This window comes from Lampetra planeri, chromosome 50 (genome assembly GCF_965212315.1).
Source record: "Lampetra planeri chromosome 50, kcLamPlan1.2.h2, whole genome shotgun sequence".
In the NCBI taxonomy this organism is placed as follows: Eukaryota; Metazoa; Chordata; class Hyperoartia; order Petromyzontiformes; family Petromyzontidae; genus Lampetra; species Lampetra planeri.
The window spans coordinates 141,416-164,865 of record NC_136156.1 but is presented as its reverse complement, the minus strand read 5'-3'; the positions used below and the strand labels follow the sequence as shown (position 1 = coordinate 164,865).

At 45.2% G+C, this 23,450-nt stretch overlaps 2 protein-coding genes across 8 annotated transcripts in view; both read left to right on the top strand.

Annotated features, from left to right (window-relative positions):
• LOC144734162 (serine-protein kinase ATM-like) overlaps positions 1-4,831 on the top strand; it is a 71,141-nt gene extending 66,310 nt beyond the window's left edge. For all 5 annotated transcript variants that reach the window (XM_078616235.1, XM_078616234.1, XM_078616232.1 and 2 more), the window contains exons 63-64: positions 925-1,085; positions 2,018-4,831. In XM_078616235.1, the coding sequence (XP_078472361.1) occupies positions 925-1,085; positions 2,018-2,201 (345 nt within the window). In that variant the 3' untranslated portion in view covers positions 2,202-4,831. The remainder of the gene's footprint in view (positions 1-924; positions 1,086-2,017) is intronic.
• A 4,422-nt stretch (positions 4,832-9,253) lies between these two features.
• TRAPPC10 (trafficking protein particle complex subunit 10) overlaps positions 9,254-23,450 on the top strand; it is a 33,701-nt gene continuing 19,504 nt past the window's right edge. Inside the window, exons 1-8 of one of the 3 annotated variants that reach the window (XM_078616230.1) lie at positions 9,254-9,403; positions 12,272-12,353; positions 14,901-15,036; positions 15,871-16,067; positions 17,583-17,778; positions 19,742-19,853; positions 21,413-21,660; positions 22,802-22,948. In XM_078616230.1, the coding sequence (XP_078472356.1) occupies positions 14,923-15,036; positions 15,871-16,067; positions 17,583-17,778; positions 19,742-19,853; positions 21,413-21,660; positions 22,802-22,948 (1,014 nt within the window). In that variant the 5' untranslated portion in view covers positions 9,254-9,403; positions 12,272-12,353; positions 14,901-14,922. Of the gene's footprint in view, positions 9,404-10,378; positions 10,573-12,271; positions 12,354-14,900; positions 15,037-15,870; positions 16,068-17,582; positions 17,779-19,741; positions 19,854-21,412; positions 21,661-22,801; positions 22,949-23,450 lie in introns of those variants that run through there. The other 2 variants (XM_078616228.1, XM_078616229.1) reach the window with 2 other exon arrangements.

Sequence of the window (23,450 nt, the reverse complement as noted above, 5' to 3'; positions counted from 1 at the left end):
GCCTGAGCCACCCAAAGGTTGATTCAAATGAAAATGTGAACGAGTCCAGTCTGTTTTTAAGTGAAGGGGCAGACAGGCATGTGTGGGCCATGCTATAGGTGTGGTGTGCCTCCATCGATTGGCTCTCTCTAACAGATCTTGCCCAACTGCATATTTTGGATAAACAGGGAACGTTTGATGAGTGTGGTGGGTATATATCTGTAACCTCGTGCTTTGTAGATAAAGGTTGGTAGATCACAAGATATGTAAAACTTCAAAACCTGCTGGGGCTTTAAGGTGAACAGGTGATGGCAGTACAGCAAGCCATATGGCTGTTTGAGTTTTATCTTCTCATATATGTGGATTCTTTTGGGTATTCCAATTCCTTCCCCCATGCAAAACTCTTATGAAAAAGGAATGGACCTAACATGTTAATACAGGACTGAAAAAAGCCTGACAGTGAAGCCCTCCTTGATAGATACACTTTGTTTACATCATTGCAATGTCAGTGGCGACAGGGTTGCACAGTCGTAACACTTGTGTGTGCCTCACGACAAGGAGGAGCTCGGTTCAGTTTCTGACTCGGGCGCATTTCTTCGTGTAGTTTATATGGTCTCCTCCTGTATGACTTTCCTCTGGATGTTCCATTTCTTCCCTAAAAACACATTGGTGTTGGCAAAACATTTAAATGCAGGACCCTCCTGAAAAATTGTCTTTGACCGCATTTACACCATTGGAACCTCATTTGCCAGTATCAAAATATGATAATTGGTTATTTACCCTTTTATTTACCCTTTTATTGTTGCCAGATAAAAGGGTAAAAAAACAATTATCATTTGACCGCATTGTTGATTTCCTGGGCAAATAGGTCATTACTGTTATATAATATATGTTCATGTGCTTCTTTGATCCTAAACAATCAACCCCCCAAATCTTTCTTGGCAGGTGCTGCTGTTCGATCCACTGTTTGACTGGACGATGAACCCCCTGAAAGCGCTGACGCTGCAGACACGAGCCGAGGACGAGACTGAGGGCACCTCCACCATGGGCCCCACGCTGGGGAGAGCGCCTGCATCTGGGAGGGCCGTGCACCAGGAACGAAACGGGTGAGGAGAGAGCACGTGGCTCAGACCAAGGCAGCTCCATTGCTCCGATGAGATGCTCAGGTCTCCAGGTGACCAGACGGCTTCAGCAGGGGACTCTGAGAGGACAATGAACCCCCTAAAAACGAATTGCCATCAGCTCTGGCCTGTATACAGCTGGATGGAAGCCTTTCCTGTCTCATGCCTGCACGTAAACCAAGCTCATCGCTGTGCTGGTTATTCGCTTGGGTTTATTTTTTCTTTTGCTGCCTTTATGCTACCAATCTCGTCCATCGGCCATCATTCCTTCTCGTGATATGATCTGTCGAAGCCCACTTCCTTTCACAGTATGATGTATCTGATTTACATTTGTACCCTGAGTTTCATACTCTTAGTTCTATCTCAGAGTAATCACAGCATGCGTCCCTCCATACTTACTTGTGCACTTTTCAGTTTTTGGTCCACTTTTGTCAGTGTTCATGTTTTTTTATCCATATCCAAGTGGGTAATGCACTTTTGTTCATTGTTGTTATGGTTGCACACTGCTGTTGCCACGTCCATTGCTGCTGTTGCAACGCTGCTCTATTTTTATTGTGTCTCAGACGGTATTGTTATTGCATCTCGGACTGGTGATGGTGTTGTTGTCTCAAACCATGTTGTTGTTGGGTCATCTTCTTAGGTTTTTTCGGTAAAGTCACGTAGAAAGTAAAATAAAATAAAAACAAAAATCACGACGTTTCGGAGGCAACACAAGTCTCCGTCATCAGGTGGGACGGAGACTTGTGTTGCCTCCGAAACGTCGTGATTTTTGTTTTTATTTTATTTTACTTTCTACGTGACTTTACCGAAAAAACCTAAGAAGATGATTCCTTGCAGTCACGAAAGCTTCAAATCTAGAATTGTTGTTGGGTCTTGGGCCGTGTTGATGTTGTGTCTCTGACCGTGGCCGCGTGCAGGATGGACCCGCAGAGCCTCAACAAGATGGCAGAGCGCGTGCTCATGCGGCTGCAGCAGAAGCTGAAGGGCGTGGAGGAGGGCTCGGTGCTCAGCGTCCCGGGCCAGGTCAACCTTCTCATTCAGCAAGCCACCGACCCCAACAACCTCAGCCGACTCTTCCCAGGATGGCAGCCCTGGGTTTAAGGCTTCTTCCACCAAAAGTCCCACAGTAGAGCATCTCGCTTACTCCCCCACCCCCCATTTAAGTGGCATCTGGTGAAAGGAAGGAAGCATTGGCATGGTGTGCTGGCATCATCGTCATTGGCCATGAGGACATCGTGACCTGGACTTTGGTAAACAGCAGCGTGCTACCACAGCAACAATTTAAAGTTGTGTTTTGCTATTGTAACTGCTAACAAAGGAGAAGACATAGAATACATATAGGCAAATGGTAGAATAGTGTCAGAGCAGATATTGAAAGTTGATGTTGACATTGTAGCAATGGAGCTCATTGAGGTGTGCCAAACCACTCAGCTCCCAGAGGGTCATGAGATCAACTTCCAGCCAGGGGTTAACTTAGTTCTTCATCCCTCTATTTCATGTAGAATTTGTCCCACTTAATGAGAAGTCAGCAATGGCTGTATCGTGAATAATCTGGTCTTTGTCGTAGGAGTTTGGAATGTCCTACATTACCTCGAGACCTTTAAGGGAAACAACCATTCCCCAATGCTTATTTGAGTGTGAAGACTTCTTTGACATGTATTGGCACTCAGGTGGTTTACTCCAAAGTTTAACCGAAAATGTCTGTTTATTTGGAAATTTTCCACTTGAAATTGGCAAAAGCTGCCCAGCAGCTCACTGGATGATGGATTCGCGTGAATGTATCTTGGTGAGCACCTTCGCCTGAACAAAAAACAAAAGTTTGCTCACGTTCTTCCCTCCTAATAATGAAATCAATTTCAAGGAGCCTTATAACTATGCCTTTATTATTGTATATGTTATCACTGTACTTTAATATTCACATCATTCTTGTCTTTTATGATGAATTGCACGTAAGTTATACTTGTAAGACTCTCTGGATGTGAAATATAGCTTTTGTTTATATGACACTGCTTGAGATTATAATTGAAATGTTTTTTACAATGTGGCCAGAAACATGAATACTCATGTTGACAATGTTTTTAGCAAACCAGCCTTTTATTAAGTACACGAGACTATTCGACTCCAACAAGCAAATCTTAGTCATCGTCGATCTGAATTTTACCACCCTTCATGAGCTGATATATACCCAGAACTAGGCAATTGGTGGAGAGGATATTCAATTCAGGATCATGGGAATAACAAAACTACAATTACATTTTTTTTTAAAGAATGCAAGATTCCTGGATCGAATTGTGACCCTAAATTATGACAATTTCTGCAATCACTAAAGGGATAAATATTTACATTCCTACTTAGATTTAATTGAGGTTGACTGGGGGAGAGAATGGGGCAGACAGTTATGTATCCACGTGTGAAAAACAACAACAGCTGCCATTCAAGTGGCAGTGACATCACCATGGCACTTGTGCCAGGCTATGTGTACTTTAAGGCCACGTGCAGTGGTGAAGGCTTGCTGGCAGGAGGTCACGGGACAGGCCCAGGTGCTATGGATTGTCTGTGCCCCCTACTGTGCCAACTTACTGTGTTTTAGCTGCTCGGCGTTCCACTCGTGAGCATCGCTCCTCCGCCCTCCACTGTTGTTGGAGGGCGACTGCCTCCAACTGCGCAGTAGCGTCCTGCCCATTAGCGTCATTCATATGAGCCTCCTCCACAGGCTAATCTTGACACTGCTGGTACCAGTTATAGGCATGTGCACTCCACATCCTCTTATACCCCATCAGCTCAATTTATTTTCCAGCTTGCTCCGTTCCCGTTTAGCCCCCTATATCCAGCCAAACAGAAGCTGCTTGGGCATGCTGTGGCTGGGCATGCGGGCTACATAACCCAGAAAACGCAGCCTCGCCTGCCTGAAGAACTCACCGATGGGACCGTGTCCAGATATTTCAATAATTTGTAAACTGCTCACACAATCCAGCCTGGTTAAACCCAGGGTGGATTGGAGAAAGGACAGCCTGAATATTTCAAACAGACGCAGATGCCCCAGCAGAGGTGCCCACACCTCAAAAATAGAGAAGGGAAAGCATGATGGTCACTGCATCGCAAGATTTCAGATGCGCTTCTGCGACCGTCTGGAACGCTATTCCGATATTAGTAAGCTATGCACTTTTGAATCTAAATTTAAAACTGCTTCCTGTGTTTAGTTTACTGTCCTTCCCCTACGTCTCCGATTATCACAGTTGGCTACATACAGTGTTAAAGAAGATCTACATACATTCGTGGCCAAGAAAACCTGTCTGGAGTGAAAGACCTGGTAGCTTCACATAGCGTTAGACAGCCAATTAAATGATAATGCCACTCGACTGATTCGGATGAGACCTCCACTGCCAAACCGAGCTGGTCATAAGCACACTCCATAAGTGTGGAAACCTCTCCACTGTCTTCACACCTGCCGCATCATCAATGGGGAGTTGAGGGGGTGGAGTGTTTGACACAATATCCAGGCAGGTGCTTGGTTTTTAGTTTTTGTGGGGCTGATGTTAAGGCACACTCAAATACATACAGGCACACACATGCTTGCAAGTTCAACTATAAATTCACACTCATGGGGGAGGCCCAGGACCAGTTCAGATATACACTACCACTCCCCAATATATATGCATGCTCATGATGACATATCTTATCACCTACATACTGTACATATCTCTTACGAATAAAGCTCGTTATCGCTTCTATCACTTTAAATACATCTCTCTCCTAGCTCCATATATTACATCCCTTAACACATCTCTTCTATAACTTCTCAATACACTGTTTTAAGTTTCTTTATAGCTGTTGGAAGTGCTTTCTAATTCCCCCTTGCAGCACTCAAGTAATTTTCGCCATACAGTCCGGGGCCTATTTTAACCTGACTTAACCGGAGATGTCTTGGGGTATGGTTAAGGCTACGATTTTGGCATGGTACTGTTATTTATAGGAAAGAATCATAGTCGTGGTGTGCAGAAACAACTACAAATTCACTTAAAGGTAAGATAATGAAATGGGGCAAAGGCCACACCAAAAGCCATGGTTAGAACCACTATATGGGGGCACCTGGTTGCATTGAGGTTGATCTATACCCCTCCGCCATTATTTCCAAGATGAGATTCTTCAAATTCACGATCTCCTTGACCTCCGTGACAATCGCAACCTCTGATGATTACTCATCGTGTACACATACAGCCCTGTTACAATGTAGCCCTGCTAATGGCGTACAAACAAAATATGAATATTACGTGATCTTTGGAGCAATTTTAGTTTTTACTAAAAACGTGAACTCCACTGCCTCGTGGACGAAGTGTAGTTATTGCATTTAATCTTTAAAGTGACTGGGCAGCGGAAGATGAAGCCTAACAGGGCTCTGGGTAACTAGAGCGATTGAAGATGTGTATTAAAATGTGTCGTGTATAATAAGATGGCCTCATCTATTAGATGGTCTTGTATTGCTTTATATGTTATCAAAATTATTGAATTTTAATTACTACACGCTGTGTCATTTGGTTGATAATTTTTTATTTTACAGGTGGCTGGATTTGGCGTTTTTGGTATTTTTACATTTTTGTTGTGACCTGTGCCATTCGAAGAAAGAGCTCAGTGAAAGCTAAGATATTGAAGCGACATAATGCTATGATTAAGTTGCAGTGAAAGCTTTATGAGAAGAAATGAAAGCGTTTGCAAAAGAGAATGCAAGAAAAGATGCACATAACTTAAAAATGCAAAGAGAAAACTGTGATGAAAGGTGTTTCATCAATGAGATGATCTTTGAAACGAGTTCCCCAATTCAAACTACTCAATTGAATCCACGAGACAGTTTCCTGAAAAAAACATCAACGTAGCATGGATGTTACTAATCCTGATGATGAGCAACGTGGAGTGCTAGCAGAGCAACAAGGTGATGATACACTTGTGTCGGTGAGTCGGAGACGAGGTTTGTAGAGGCACCTTTATTGAACACACAATCTCGCCTGCACACTCTACAGTCGCTAGCCGAGACAACGCGAGCCGTCTTAACACCGACGGCGCTGACAGAGACAGCTGACGGGCTGTCCAGCAGCGCAATATCGAGCGAAGACGGCAGCGACGACGAGACGATCCAAAACCGGCAGCCCCGAGTTGCCGCTTTCGTCCCCTTTCCTGCTCCCAGCGCGGCCTGGCTGCGCCTCCCTTCTCGAACCCACGAGCAGCAGGTTCCAGGGGCTTCCAGCAGATCGGGCCCTCCATGACCCTTGCCCCGGTTCCTCCGCCCTGCCGACACACAGCCGTGTAGATGCTCACCGGCGTGTGTCCTGTTTGTCCACCGCAGTTGCCGCTGCTGGTCACCAGCCGGCGCTATTACACTACACGTACCGATGTCACTGAACTCACACTGCCTATAGAGAGTCACGTAGATAGAAAACTAAAACAAACAAAAAAAATTCAAATAATAAAAGCAAAAAACCACAATAAAAAATAGTAAAATAAAATTCTAATAAATTGAAAATATATTCATTGGGTCTTTCGGTAAAGTAACGTAATAGAAAAAATAATAAAATATCACGTTTCGATCGCAGCACAAGCAATCGTCATTTAGGAGAAAAAAGGTAAAGCTGCTGAAGCAGGCTGTTCAAGGTTTGAAATGGGTGTAGTAGGTCCCAGGGCCCATGACCCTTGGAGCAAAACAAAGCTCGCCTCCTCCCAACTCCCCCTTTGCTTTGCTCCTGCAGGAGCGAGCTGCCTGGGCAGCGCCCGTCCCCCGCCCACTCACTCTGGAGCCCTCATAGCGCCTCAGAAACAGCGACATTTGGAGGCTTGCCCCCTCTTTTCTCTCCGCCTGATGAAGACCGCTTGTGTTGCGATCGAAGCGTCGTGGGTTTTTTGCTTTTATTATTTTAATTTTATTTTACAATTTTCATTTTCTTATTTTTATTGTGGTGTGTTGCTTTTATTATTTTCAATTTCTTATTTGTATTTTTTTATTTAAATTGTATTATTTTTAGTCTTGATTTGAAGCTTTCGTGACTGCAGGAATCCATACTCTGGTTCTATCGGTAAAGTCACGTAGGTAGAAAAAATAAATAAAAGAAACACGATGTTTCGGTCGCAACACAAGCGTCCGTCATCAGGTGAGAAATAATGATCTGCTGTTGTGGCTTTATATAGGTGTCGTGGGTTTAATGACTAGAAGGGAACTTCTCCGAGGCAACAGTTTTATTAACAATTAACACTTAACACATAGAGGGGTAACGGACCGTCACACCTGATACGCTATGGAGGTTACTCTCCAATCTAATACGCCGCTCACTGGTTAATCTACAGGTCTCCCGTGAGTGAAGCTTGAATCTTCACTGGTAAACAAGCTGGAGCCGACCCTTGGCAGGGCTCTCCAGTCCTCAGGAGGCTTCCTGTCTTCAGATGGACGACGACTGCCGGGACCGTCCAGAGATCCGGCTTTTATAGAGAGCCGTGGCTCGCTCTGCCCCGGCCACACCTCCCTTCTCGATCCTTCTCGCAGAACCTGGGGGGTGATGTCATCCCCCAGCCCCCCTCCTGGGGTCTGAGGTCTGCATCTCGGTTACGGTTGGGCCCCGTGGCCCATGGTCCATTAACACTGGGGCTCAGCCCCTCTTCCGCCCCCTATTGGCACGTATGAGATACCGGCTAACTGCTAAAAGCACAGGAAGTGTACAATAATACCTTGACATCGGAAGGGGGGGGGAGTTTTTTTTTAAATCTTTTATATTAAGTTCGCTTGCTTGCTTGCTTGAGTGCTTGCTTGCGTGCTTGCTTGCTTGCGTGCTTGCTTGCTTGCGACCGTGCAAATTTTCCGCTCGTTTTTTAACCCACTTCCCGTGATCCAATCGAGCTGACATTTTCCACACAGACTCGTTGTGACAGACAATTAATGTTCGTGAAAGAAAATTCCCAAAATGTTACACTTTTTAGGCAAAAAAAAAATATTTTACGTATATTCAAATAGAACTCATTCATCGCTTTGGCTGAACGTCACAGTATAAGAGCCCAGAGCGTAACCCCTCCACAGGCCGTGGCGGAGTAGCGCAGTTGGTAGCGCCTTCGCTTCCCATGCCAAAGGTCGTGGGATCGATCCCCGCGTCCTCCACAGGCGAATATATTTCTTTAAATCCTTTATATTAAGTTCGCTGCCACGCATATAAAGGATTTAGTGAAAAACTTTGTTTTTACTGGTTATACTTATTTTAGAGTCGTGGCTGCAGGAGTTCACGAGGAGAGGGGGGAGGGTTTGTGGCGTGCAGCCACGACTCTACAAACCCCATTCCCCTCCTCCCGTGCCTATATAAAGCCACAACAGCAGATAATTATTTTCTCACCTGATGACGGACGCTTGTGTTGCGACCGAAACGTCATGTTTCTTTTATAATTTTTTCTATCTACGTGACTTTACCGAAAGAACCAAGAATACTCAAAACAATGTTGTTTCAGAGAGCCTACTTCAATACGTGATCAATGCACATTCGTGATGGACTGGACTCATAGGAGTGTGCAATAACAAATGTTTTTACATTTGTAGAGCCAGTGCGTGTGCAGAGGGTGCAGGGACAGTGCATGGTCGAGCAGTCACGTGTAGTAATTAGGGGGGATTGAGATTAACAGAGGGCGAGTTGAGACACAGGGGGAACCATCAAAGGAGTTCAAGAAAGGGGGCGTGGCCGGGGATAAAAGGAGGCGAGAGACGAGGTTCGAGGCTGCCGTGGGATCGGGGTCGACCGTCTTCGTGTCGTCGCCACTTGCGTGCCATCCCTGGCCCAAGTTCTCTGCGTGCCATCCCTGGTCAAGTTCTCTGCGTGTCATCACTGACCAAGTTATCTGCGTGAAGCACCCTAAATAAGAAATAAAGAAACCCTCTACAGTTTGTGTTGTCCGAGAGTCATCACACATTTGTAGTGGCATAGCGCTGGCTGCTGGCAGAAAAGGGGATCTGCGGCGTACCGCAGTCCTGACGTCAGCAGGCCAGGATATACGCGAGAGGGGGATCTAGGGGAAAGGCCACAGAAGGGGCACACCAGGATCCCGCTGGTAGGTTCCAGAAAGGGGGCGTGGCCACGCTGACGTCATAAGAGGGGCCCCTGTGGGGGACCTCGGGGCTGTTGTTGGAGTGGGATCCCTGTCGTGCTGCTCAAGTCCTTCGTCGCCATTCTTCTCGTCGTCTTCACCATTCTTCTCGTCGTTGTCTCCGTCTCTACCAACTGCCCAGCGCGCTTTACACAGCGCGCTTTACACAGCGCGTTGACGCAGTAGAAATCGCGTTGACGGTGAGGCGTGCCCCATCGCCCTATCCCCGCCGTTACTTTCCCGCTGGCATTCGCCTCTGTTCGCACAGCGGATTAAGGCTTATCCACCCCGGGGGGGGTGCATATTCATGCCGCCGCCGGTTCTTTTGTTCAACGCTCACCTTGCGTGGGAAAGCGCCCCTCGTGAGTTCACCTTTTGTGGTGGGGGGGGCGATCGCCCGATCGGCGGGGGCCCGGCGAGAGGAGGAGGGGGGTGAAGGGGGTGGAGGGCGTCGGCCCCCACAGTGACGCTAAGCACAAAACCACTCCTTCTTTGCTTATCATTAGAAAAGTCCGAACACCAACTATTTTTTATTTGCTGTCACTCATTGGTACGGCTGTCAGCTGTCCTGCTGCGTTTCCCGGTAGCTGCAGGTGCAGGCCTCAGCCACCAGGTGGCTCTTCACGGCTGCCTCGTCACCCAGGACCACCGACATCGCGGCGGCTCTGGACATATTGAGGGATTCTTTTTACTGAATTCTAAAAAAATGTTTCTTGTTATTTTGTTTCCCGACCCCCGTGTCAGGAGTAATGATTGTTATTGTTGCATGACAGCACAGTGACGGATGGCGATGGCTTTGGGGACGCACTCATCCAGCAGTAGACAGATCATGGCTCGCCATCGAACAGAGACGGTCACTGCATCGCGCGGCGCTTTCAGGCGCGCTTCTGCGGCCGTCTGGAACGCTCCTTCCCATATTAGGAAGCCACTGTAGCTACGCACTCTTAAATAATCTAGCTTCACAAACTCATTCTTTATAGAACTTGTTTTTGTGTTTAGTTTGTTGTCCTTCCCCCGCACCTCCGATTAGCCACGGTTGGCTACGTACGGTGCGAAAGAAGTTCAACATAAACCAGCCTGGGCTGATGACAACGATGATGGAGTTCTAGAGGTTTTTGTCACCCCCCCCCACCTCTCACCCCCTTGATCTGGAGGGTTTCTCCTCTGATCTGGCATCGCCGTCGCTCGCGAGCGGTGTTGTCGGAAGTGACGTCACGGGCCCCGGCGTCTCGGTCTGGGCAGTAATCAGCGCCGATGTTTATTTCTGTCACGAATTAAAGACGCGGAAATAAACAACAAAACTTCGTGGCCATGGCGAGTGAGGAGAAGCCAGTGGTCTACACGATGGAGAACAGGCCCATAGTGACGTGTAAGATACAATATTAACGCGTGCGCGTGTGTCGGAATCAATGTGTGGGTCTGGGACTGCTCCTGGAATCGGACCAGGCCCCAGTGCTTCCGAACTATAATCCCACGTTAGTTTAACTATTAATAATAATAATGGTTATTGTTCGCATTACATGAATACTGCAATATTTTACGTGCGCGGTTCTTCGGTGCATTCGGTTGTGATGTTAAAAAACATTGCTGAGGTGTACTGTAGTTGTGGTAGGTCCCGGCATACGAACGTGGACAATATCGATACGCAGTGCGTGAAGGCTCGGAGCAATTAATTAGCATGTTGGTGTTTTCATATGGCGGGCATATCGATATGGCGGGTATATCTTGTACATGCCAAGCCCTTTCGGCAATGCACTGCTCGGTCAGGGCCTCTTCTTCGCCGTGATGGCCCTGGGAGGTATTTTGACCGTACTACTGTACCACGCTGCCTGGTCGAGGTAGATGTGTGTCGTTAAACCCGCCACCACCCGACACAGCCAACTAGTAAGGGTTGTCACGTCAACAGAACGTGCCACCACGATGGTTCGTGCGGGTTGGTACGTGCGGGGAGCATAGACGTGGGAGCACGATCCAGGTTCAACTCGACTTAGCTTCCGAGATCGGGCGCATTGCGGGTAGTTTAGTCATTGGCGTGGTGTACATTATTGTAATACAATTGTACATCTTAATATCACAGTGCTGTACTAATTGAACGTATGTTTATTAAACGTGCGAGAGCCCTTTTAGGTCAATTGTTTACATTTAGTATTTCAATACTGTACGTTAAAAGAGAGTTTAGTCATTGGGCTCTAACGAGGTTAAATGCTGACAACTACAGTGTACAGTATTGCCAGCACCACCTTCAGTACAAGACCTGTGAGTCAGCCTATAGATTTTTGGACGAATGTTTTTCAGCTGCATTTTTATAAATTATGACGTTCTCGCATTTATGAGCCTTAGCAGACCGTGGCAAATTAAAGAATGCTTCTGTGTGGCCTGAATGTCATGGGGTCTATTCAATACACGACAGAAATGCAAAACCAAGTCCGTTTCCTTGCATTAACACATGCCGATGTAAGATGTTGGACCAAAAGTCCAATATTCAGGTAGTGAAATTTATTTCTTTATTTTAAAGTAGTGTAGCAGGCACTTTTGTATGCTAATGACTGTGATACCCACAATCCAGCATGCAGGTAGATATTGGTGGTGCAGTGGTTAATGCATTGGCATATGAACCCAGCGACCTGAGTTTTATTCCTGGACACGGCTAAGAACGGTGGTGAGTGAGCTCTCAGAATCATAATATTTATCCTGGAGAAATCCGATATGCTATGAAGCTCTTTTCACAGATGTCCAGTAGGTCTGAATCGGTACGGAGTACCACACCCATTCACCAACCTGCACTGACCAGCATGGTACAGTGCGGTTAACACCCAAAACCAAGTCGACTTAAGGAAGAAGGAAGCCTTGATTCCTCAGTAGATTAACAAAGGATTGTGCATCACTATTATTGATATAGCATGACAGTGCATGCTATGGTTTTTATCTGAATTTGGTTTTGTTACTTGTTGGTGCCCTTGACCCAGATATGTGTTTTTGTTTAACACATCCTAAACATTCATTACTTGCTTATGGTAAACACAGCTGTTTTGTGTAATACCAGGGGCAATTTTTTTCATTGCATGCAGGTGGTGGAGACCAATCCCTGTTCTCATCTATTTACCAAACCCTGGTGCAACAACTCCCAAAAGAAGCAGTTGAATGGAGGCGGTAAGTGTTGCTGTCTGCATTTGACACACCTTACAATATTTCTGAGCCATCAAACATTAAAAGTAGGTTGCTAAGGCTCATAAATGCGAGAACGTCATAATTTATAAAAATGCAGCTGAAATACATTCGTCCAAAAATCTATAGGCAACCAAAAAAATGAATTGTTTCGTATCTAGGCTGCATGTCCTGAGTCGTTCAACACGAGTTTGAAGTATAGTTTGAAATAATAGACTGTAACTTGAATTTGTGACATACTTTTTCTTACATCACTACAGGGACATGACCACAGCATGTCACTGCAGTGACATGTCATCAACACTATCGCGATCAACACCATTGCAACAAGCACCATCACCATTCGTACTATAATCGAACGTACACGAAGGTCATGGTGGTGTGCGTGAGGGTTATTACATCACCATCTCCATTCGCAACACCGCCGTCAACACCATCATCCACACCATCATCCACACCATCATGAGGGAACGTGCACGAGGCTCTCGGAGATCTGTGAGATGATGATGAGGGGAACGGCACTGTCAGCATCAACATGTGCCTCGGCTATTACTGATGCTATGTACTGTATTTAAAAAAATCACTTTCAGGTCTCGTTTCTTACTAATGAAGGTACGACTCATGTCAGAAAGCCCGCAACACATGGCCTATTTTGGAATCTACATCATAAGTACTATTTTTTTTTGGTTACAAGTTTCATGAATTACCTTATAAGCATTAATATCCATCTGTAGCAAGATTTTGAGAATTATTCTTTGGTTTTTTTCGGTTAAGTCACGTCTAAAAATAAAATAATAAATTAAAATAACATATTACGACGTTTCGATTGCAACACAAGCAATCATCATCAGGTATAAAAGAAATAGCAACAAAAATCTAACTAGAAAACTATAGACAGACATACAAGCAGACAGACATCACAACGGCACACAGAGAGAGGACACAAATCGGCACAAAGAGAGGGGTCGTTTCTGTGACGGTCCCTTAAATATAGAGAGGGGGGGCGGGGACGGAGAGAGGGAGGGGGCAGAGAGAATTAGCATATCAATGAGTGTACGGCAACGTACTGCTGTTGCAAGTAAGATGACAATGTGGAACGGGCACGCAAAATTGAAAACGGGCACGCAAAATTGAAAATTAGGAGACAGGCACACGAAAATTAAATAACCTAGCAAAATATCGAAATGTGATGTAATACAACACAGAGAGTCGGTTAACACACAATTAACGCATAGCCTGGTTGATTACGTGTTTCAAAATTTGCTAAGTTAGAATTTTAAGTGTGAAAATTCCAAAGAAAGGACACAGGCAGAGAGAACAAATAGTCAGAAAGAAAAAGGATAAGCTTAAAACTTCCCCGTAGAAGTGGTTCAATCTTACTTTAGGAGCTTTCGTGACTGCAGGAATTATTCTTTGTTTTTTTTTCGGTTAAGTCACGTCTAAAAATAAAATAATAAATTAAAATAACATATTACGACGTTTCGATTGCAACACAAGCAATCATCATCAGGTATAAAAGAAATAGCAACAAAAATCTAACTAGAAAACTATAGACAGACATATAAGCAGACAGACATCACAACGGCACACAGAGAGAGGACACAAATCGGCACAAAGAGAGGGGTCGTTTCTGTGACGGTCCCTTAAATATAGAGAGGGGGGGCGGGGACGGAGAGAGGGAGGGGGCAGAGAGAATTAGCATATCAATGAGTGTACGGCAACGTACTGCTGTTGCAAGTAAGATGACAATGTGGAACGGGCACGCAAAATTGAAAACGGGCACGCAAAATTCTCCTAAATTAAGATTGAACCACTTCTACGGGGAAGTTTTAAGCTTATCCTTTTTCTTTCTGACTATTTGTTCTCTCTGCCTGTGTCCTTTCTTTGGAATTTTCACACTTAAAATTCTAACTTAGCAAATTTTGAAACACGTAATCAACCAGGCTATGCGTTAATTGTGTGTTAACCGACTCTCTGTGTTGTATTACATCACATTTCGATATTTTGCTAGGTTATTTAATTTTCGTGTGCCTGTCTCCTAATTTTCAATTTTGCGTGCCCGTTTTCAATTTTGCGTGCCCGTTCCACATTGTCATCTTACTTGCAACAGCAGTACGTTGCCGTACACTCATTGATATGCTAATTCTCTCTGCCCCCTCCCTCTCTCCGTCCCCGCCCCCCCTCTCTATATTTAAGGGACCGTCACAGAAACGACCCCTCTCTTTGTGCCGATTTGTGTCCTCTCTCTGTGTGCCGTTGTGATGTCTGTCTGCTTGTATGTCTGTCTATAGTTTTCTAGTTAGATTTTTGTTGCTATTTCTTTTATACCTGATGATGATTGCTTGTGTTGCAATCGAAACGTCGTAATATGTTATTTTAATTTATTATTTTATTTTTAGACGTGACTTAACCGAGAAAAAAACCAAAGAATAATTCCTGCAGTCACGAAAGCTCCTAAATTAAGATTGATTTTGAGAATGTTGCATTTCTGTGAACGAAGTGGGTGACTCAATGAATGGGTGCCATGCGCAGGTCATATGGGCGTCCCCCAAAGATGATCAACCTTGAAGCGAACTTTGTGGCGTTCAAGGAAGATCTGCTGCCAAAGGAGGGAAGCAAGGCCCTGCTTACATTCCCCTTCCTGCACATATTCTGGACGGATTGCTGCGTGAGTTCTCAGCACGACATAAAGCGTGCTGTTAAGCATGTTAATGGAAACGTAATGCCCATTTTGGGTAAGTGTGTAGGTAGGTGAGTAGGTATGTGTGGAGGTGGTTATGCAATGTATGAATTTGAAAAGAAAGTAATGAAAAACAATATGAAAACAACATGTGTACATGATAATGTGTAAAAATATGAAACTTTAAAACTACTGTGAAACCATAACTTTGCTTTAAATAAAATGACATTTTCAATGTAGCTCCTAGTAAAATTGGTTGCATTATGTTTCATTTATACTTACATATTACAATGCTAACATGAGCACCATAGATTAACTCTGCACTTGGAAGCTATTTTCACAGGAAACTTAAGTTAGCCTAAGTCATTACGTTCTGATTTCACTGGTCAATTCATTTCCAAAAATACTATTTATGTCTGTCAGGATTTATAAAAATGAGCAACATTCGTTGAGAAGTCAATGGCAGCTGTTCTGTGGATTGACTGACTGCTGCAATCAGAATATGGGCTTTATATCATCTTTACAGAGCTATCAACAGGTTATGATCATCTTGCTTTGCTCGAGTAAAAAACTACTAATTTTAACGAAATTAAATGTTTGTTATTCATTATCACATTCCCACTTTCAAAACAGTGCAGCTGAAAATGGTTTAGAGTTTCCATATTGTTACTGAACTGTCAAAGGAAAACAATCTATTGGACCATGAATTGGGACTTTTACACTTCAGGTAATGGTGGTGATGAATATGTTTGGTGGAGGTAGTTGTGGTAGTCTTGGCATCGGGTAACCAGAAGCTTTTCTGGCTGTGGGTTCTGTATGCAGGAGTCGGAAGTGTACAAGGCGTCGACGAAGGAAGAGATCACGCGCTGGCAGTCACTGCTGCGTACGTACAACAGCCCCGACTGGCTGGTGGTGCTCGTGGAGAATGAGAACCGAAAGAAGAAGCAGCCCATTGCCCTGCCACGAACCTCAATCATCGACAAGATCAGAAACGACTTCTGTAACAAGCAGAGCGACCGGTGAGGCAGCTGTGGTGGGCGCTGGCACGTATGGGGCTAGGGTTAGGGATGTGGTGTGAAGCTAGGGCTAGGCATATGGTCAGAGATAAGGATAGTGTTAGGGTTTGTTTGGCTACTTTGGTTGTGTTTGAGAATAGTGTTGGGTTGGCTAGTTTGGTTCAGGGTATAGTCTGAGTAGCTAGTGTGGTTTCCCACTTGCCAAATATGGCTTTATCTTTTAGATGTTGCTTTTCATTTTAGGGACCGGATTCATGTTTTAGAAATATATTTGAATCACATTGCCTCATCACTTTGCCCAGTTGTACTTAATGGAGATCTCTGTACATCTCTGGAAAAAAGTGCTTGGGAAAGCAATATTCACCAACATGTCAATATATAACGCTTGCCATTTGCAGTGCAGGTCTGCAACAGGTATTTGTAGGAGGTTTCATACTTTGTATGGGCGTAATAATATTTGTTAAACACTGTGTAGAGCAGCAAGATGTCTGTAAGATACAGTACAGTAAGTAGATTATTAAGCTGTCTGAATATCAGCGTTTGATCATATTTATTCCAAATTGCATTGGGGATTATTAGGACACTCCGGGTTTCTCCCACTGGTCGTAGACGTGTAACAATACACCCCCATTTCGTTTTAAAGCTTTCGTGACTGCAAGGATTCATCTTTTTGGTTCTTTCGGTAAAGTCACGTAGAAGGGAAATAAATAATAAAAATAAAACAATAATTAATGAATACAAATAAAACATACAAATACTACATAATAATGTTATATTTTTATTATTTTATTATTTCCCTTCTACGTGACTTTACCGAAAGAACCAAGAATATGAATCCACCCCCGACAAGTCAATGATATTTGACAATTATGGGTCATGATTTCATTCAAGAAACAATTATTTAATTTCTTCTTTGGACTGTCTCATATTTATTTTCTGTCTTGTTTGAACCATTATACTGAGTAATACCTTATATAAATTGTAAATATTAGGATCTTATTTAGACAATTGTATACATTAATCGATGAAATGTTCGTCATCAACAGCCATCAATCCACCACTGCTGAATTCAGGCCTCTCCCCAAGCCGTCGCCATATCTCAGTCCCACGATGTAACAATCCGTCCAGCTCCTGCACATGATCTAACTCCACCACTCTCTCTCTGTGCTCGACATCTTCTCGCATATTCTCTGCTTTTTCTTCCACTCCATCATTAATGTCGTGCATCGCTGTTGTCCTTTCTAGCCCGAGCGTACTTATTCTTTTTAGAGGTCATCTTCTCTAATCCCCATGTGTTCTGCTTTCTGTCTCTCATTGTTATTGCAAGCATGAACCTCTTTTTCTTTATGCACATTTCAGCTTTGGCTCAATAATTTTGTCTATGTTTCTTACGTGTAAGTCTCAATTCGGTGCAATTGAATCGTTACGTACGAACAAGCCGGACCCTCGTGTAAGAACAGTCTCCTGACACCCATGCATCTCCCCCCTTTGCCCCCTGGGCGGTGGCGCCGTCTTTAGGTGCGTCGTGCTTACCGACCCCCTGCGCGACTCGAGTAAAACGCAGGAGTCGTGGGCCTCCTTCGTGGCGAAGCTGCGCATGCTGCTGCTCATGTCGTTCACGCGCAACCTGGGTCGCTTCGAGGACGACATGCGGGCACTGCGGGAGAAGCGCACGCACCCCTCCTGGAGCTTCTGCCACTACTTCATGGTGCAGGTCCGTGCGCGCGCGGAGCCGGGCGGCGCTTGCCCATTGGCGCTTGCCCAGGCACGCAACGGTCAATGGACATGTTGCCCCCTTTTAATCCAACTCAGACCATTCTATCACATACAGAACGGGTTTCTCTTTTCATTGAGCAGAGATCACTGTTTATTCAACTTTCTGCCATTCTTTATACAACAGAAATGACTTCTTTTTTTATTTAATACACGTCACTGATTATTCCAGTGCGGGCTTATTTTTTCCAGCGATTACATTAATATCTAAAGGCAAATGACTGGATTCCATGAAACAGGTTCTTGGATATTGGGTGTAAACGTTGCAATAACTTTGGGATCTAGCAGAAGGAAGTCAGCAAGGGGAGGGGTGGTGGCTTATCGACATGAGCTGTAATGACCACTTAACCCTGATATTGTTTACTACTCCTAGAGACCCGTGGCCTTATTTACATGGATTGTTTAAAAAGTTCCATATATCAAGATATATTGTTTGCAGATGGTTGTTAATGTAATGGTTTGCCTGTTTAAATGGGGAATGTGGCAGAGTGTGTGTGTGCATATTTGTAGTGACATCAGGGATGTCACTGTATGGTGCCGGCCCGGGAGGGCCGTAGCGTGCGATGTACTTACATCGCGGACGGCACCGGGTGGGTTGCTGTGCGGGGCCGGCTCTAGAGCAGCACGGCGTGCGATGCACCGTCAACGCGTACACCCCGTAGGCGGGTGTAGTACCAGCCCTAGCGGGGCTTGGTGAGCGCTGGGATAGCACGGGCACCACGCGTGGCGTGTAGTGTGGGCTCCCTCCCACAAGGGGGAGTGGGAGAGTGTCAGCCCAGGGGCAGAGTTGCTCCTGGCTGCGGCACTCTGGTTGACCCCGTAGACACGTGATCCGGAGTGTCCACAGAGGAGGCCCCAGGTGGGGGGGCTAGGGGGTGACCACGTGTCCAGGGAGAGCTCTCGAGAGGGATCGAGAGGGAGCTAGAAGACTCGAGAAGGCGGGCGGGGCCAAGGGTGGAGCAGGCCCCGACCCGGGAGGATATAAGGTGGGTCCCTTAGAGGGACCAGGGTCTCTTCGTTCTACAAGCTGGAAGCTCCATGTCGACAAGCTTCCAGCTTCCAGCTTGTCGACGTGGGGGCCCTACCCTTCGTCGCTGTAACTCCTCCCCATCGTGTAGTTAGCTGGGTGGTCACCACCCTCGGCTGTATCTGGTAAAGGGGCAGTTACCCCTTTGTACTGGTAGGAACCTCCTGGTTACACCAGCCCACAGGGGATATTGTGTCCGTCCGTCGTGCATCCAAAAATGGGAGGGGTGGGGCTTGGTGGAGAGGGGAGGGTGGGGAGGGGCTGGGTGGGGAGGGTGGGGCTGGGTGGGGGGTGGGAGGGGTGTTTCTGAGTGAGGAGGGGCTGGTCACCCCGTGGTGCCCTTATAAAACTCAACGTTTAACCTACTCACGCTGGCTTGTGCCCGCCCTCACAATCGGGCATACTTGCGGAATACACCACGCCGCCGTTCACCCTGGCCATTGACCGAGCAACCCAACGTTCCTACCAGCTCCCTCCGCAGGAATGTGTTTTATACGCGTTACAATAAATGTGTTGCCTCTAAAGAATAACGTCTGCGACTCAGTTGGACTCACTCCACATTGATTAATACACTCGGCTACACTAATGAGCTCGGTGACCTGTCTTCAATTGCCGGCCATGAGGAACAACATCAGTGGTCTTTGTAAAGTAATTCTCAGCATCACATGAATACCTGGTGAAGTGTCATGGTCAACATTGGCAATCGGGAGACAGGTGACTGGACATGTGTGGTGCTGGTTACACTGCCGCCCGTAGAATGTTAATATGTTAATATTAGTGGTGCTAATAGGCAATCGCTAACAGCACCTACTACTGTGGGCCGGTCTGTGAGACTAAATTGGGGGTTTGTTTGTCCTCTTTGCCTGCATGCTCGCAGGAGGAACTCGCGTTTGTGTTCGAGATGCTGAAGCAGTATGAGGACGCACTGGTGCAGTACGACGAGCTCGACGCGCTCTTCACTCAGTACGTCGTCAACTTTGGTGCCGGAGGTAACAACAAGTCTCGCCCCATCACCCCTGCGGGCTGTTTCGCTCTTGAGTAGTAGGACATAATAGATGCATCTTCTTTGGGTCTTTCGGTAAAGTCACGGAAATAGGTTCAAAGAAAATAACAAAAAACGACGACGTTTCGATCGCAACGCAAGCGGTCGTCTTCAGGAAAAGGGCAACTACAGAGAGTCCCCGAGTTACGATGGTCCCACTTACGATATTTCGATCTTGCGATGGCGATCGCGATACGACAAAATTGTAACATATTTTACATTTCGCGCAGCAGGCAAACGCAGCAGCGTACGAGGTACGATGCTGTACGTTGGGACGCTGCCGGGATGTACGCATCTCCCGCCTTGTGTGATGCAGATAGGATTGTTTCCTGATAAAACTTTCTATTAAATTGCAGTTCATATAGGTAGGCTAAGAATTTACCTTGGTTTTTACTTTACATTTTACTGTGCAATACAGTATTGTAATTAATAAATAGATACAGTATATAGTTTATACAGTACGCTACTGTAAATTGCTGTTTTGCTAAATTATCACCATTCCTTAAGACGCCTGGGTAGGCTAGGCCATCTTCGACTTCCGATATTTTTGACTTACGATGGGGTCGTCGTAACGCATCTCCATCGTAAGTAGAGGACTGCCTGTATTTATAAGGGTTTGAAAAGGGCATAGCCCAAATGTCAGCAGCCAATGAATATGCAAGTGGTGGACAGCCAACCCGAGGGTGGTTGGTTTTCCACCAATCAAAGGGCTGCCGGGTGAACATTTGATTGATTTCTGGAAAACCAACCACCGTGGGGTTGGCTGCCAACCCACCACTTGCATTATTGGCTGCTGACATTTGGGCTATGCCCATTTAAAACCCTTTCAAGAGTTTGGAAGCGAACCCCCCTTTTCCTGAAGACGACCGCTTGTGTTGCGATCGAAACGTCGTAGTTTTTGTTTTTTGTTATTTTCTTTGAACCTATCTACGTGACTTTACCGAAGGACCGAAAGAATATAAATTCCTGCAGTCACGAAAACTGTAAGTCAAGATATAATAGATGCAATTTACTGTAAACATTTAACAGAAGTGAGCATTTTGGATAGAAAATTGTTCCATGGTCTCATCGTATTGAATGTCAGAAGAGCTCCTGTCAAATCAATAATGGAGTGTCCTTATGCAAGATGGTGAAATGTTTTCAACTTCACATTGGTGAGGCTACATTCTGCTCTTACAAAGGCAGGTAAATTGTTGTAGTTTTTTCTGCAAGTTTTGGGCAACCCATTGATCAATTGGCACATTTATATGTAGGGTAAGTCCCTGACAGCAACACAAGTTTAAACTAAATTATAATTCGGATAATTTTCACGAGATTTTTGACCATATTTTACAGATTTACAGACAGAAAGACAGTGTTAATACATGAATACTTTCAGCCTTATTTGGGAAGCATTAATCAGGGTCCTGAGAATCAATGCAGCGTTCCTGGACACACGGTTACATTAATGGCACCATTCTCATTAACACCACGCGGACGCATGCGTGCTTGTGCGTGTTTGTGCAGACACTGCCGATTGGTTGTCAAGCTTCCGTCGGCCAGTCAGCAGCTGGGTGGGCCTGGCACTGTGGCGGCCGATCGACATGGGAAAACGAGAGGCGGTGCAGACGGGGCAGGCTTCGCTGCTCGATCTGCGCAGCTACCTCTTCTCGCGCCAGTGCACACTTCTCTTCTTCCTGCAGCGGCCTTGGGAGGTGGCGCACCGGGCCCTTGAGTTGCTGCATAACTCTGTGTTGGAGTTGCGCATGCTGGAGGTACAGCACGCACGTTGCAGCAGCAGCAGCGTTTCACGTGAGGTCTCGGCAGCCGAGTATGCCACGATAAACCAAACGTGACTGATCAAGATCCATCCATATATGACGTGGCACCACGGAATACTGAACAGTCATCGTTAATTATTAGTGGAATGGTTAATGTCTCTTAAGGCCCGTAACCACATCACCCGAAATGCACCCAATCTCATCAGGAGTCGCAAGATCAACAAGGAAAAGTGATTGGATGGGTGACCACCATATACTAAACTGATTGTTATAGGCTGCGGACTACATTGTGGCCAGCAGAGGGCACTGCAAAACATTATTTGTTTTCCTGTACTTCTATCTGCCCACATCTGTGCCACCCCACTGTCACGAACCTGTCCTGACCAATGTATTGATCAAATAACCCCAACGACCTTCATGTCATTGGGAGACTCTCATTGAGCAACATATTGACAAAAGGGCTGTATATATTCACTTTCTCTAAGATGTTTTATCCAGTGGGGTTAGTTTACCAGTAATATACTGCTGAGATGTGAGTTTGTCGTGTAAGAAGAAAGCGCAACCCAATTGGGTGCTGTATTATTTCCAGCAACAGGATTTAGCGCAGCCTCAACGGACTTGACACTTCCCATTGATTGTTGACTTTGTGTCATGAGAGAGATGTAGTGCAGAGTCTGCACCTTGGATTCAGTGATATCACTGCCATGCCCCAGAGAGCCTCCATGGCCCAAACACTCGGATGTTATGTAAACATAGCAAGAGAGACACAGAGACAAGACAGACACGGATATAAACACAAAGAAAGACACTGAGAGATCCATAAAGACAGATAGGGATGTGTAGAGAGAGATGCACAAATAATGTAGGGGATTCTAAATAAGTAAGGGGGGGGGGCCCTGTGTGCATGCACGTGCAGTACACACAGACTGCACTGTTACACGTCTATACAATCAGAGCTCTTTGTCTTTTTGTTTGTTTTATTTTATTCAAATAAATAGTCCAGAGATATATCTAAAGAAGGCATGTTAAGGGAAAACATTTTTATTTTAGCAATTCAACAGATCCCGTTATCTTTATTAAGGTCTATTAAATCAATGTAATCTCCAAATCACATTGCTCACATTGAAATTCCCAGATCCAAATGCCGGTGGGTGCGGTTGATTGCTGGGTCTACATCAGCTGCCTGGAGGTGCTGCAGAGGATCGAGACGTTCTGCGACACCAACCAGAATGACTCGTTTGCTGCTTATGCGGCCGGGCTGCGGGCATACGCACGGGAAAAGGTGGGCATCTTGCACACTCAATTTTACAGTATTTGGCTGCTATGACGTTTCACGTGATAAGCCGTGTCATTGAAATATCATTCGTGACCAGGTTGCTTCTAAAAAACAACCTCTCTAGCTTAGTGGGCCTTACCTGGTAACGTAAAATATCGTTTCTAGTTTAGTTAAAATATAAATTAATCCCAGCAACCAGGATGCACACATTGTGCAGGCCTTCATGCAATGGGACATTGATACTTGGTTATGAAGCTCTCAGACTAAATGTTTTGCTTGTGATCTTTGTGTTTTGAATGAAATTCAGTGCAAACTTCGCCTAGCTTTAGGGGAACGCTTTTTGAAGCCCTTTTCACAGTATGGAACTCAAACTGGAAAATGAGTGTCATAAAGGTCGAATTTTTAAAATATTTGTAAGTGATAAATAACTTTATATTATTGCTTATGAGTGGTTTTGTAAAAATATTTTATTTAAACCAGTCTATTTGCTTATAATGTAACAATGTTT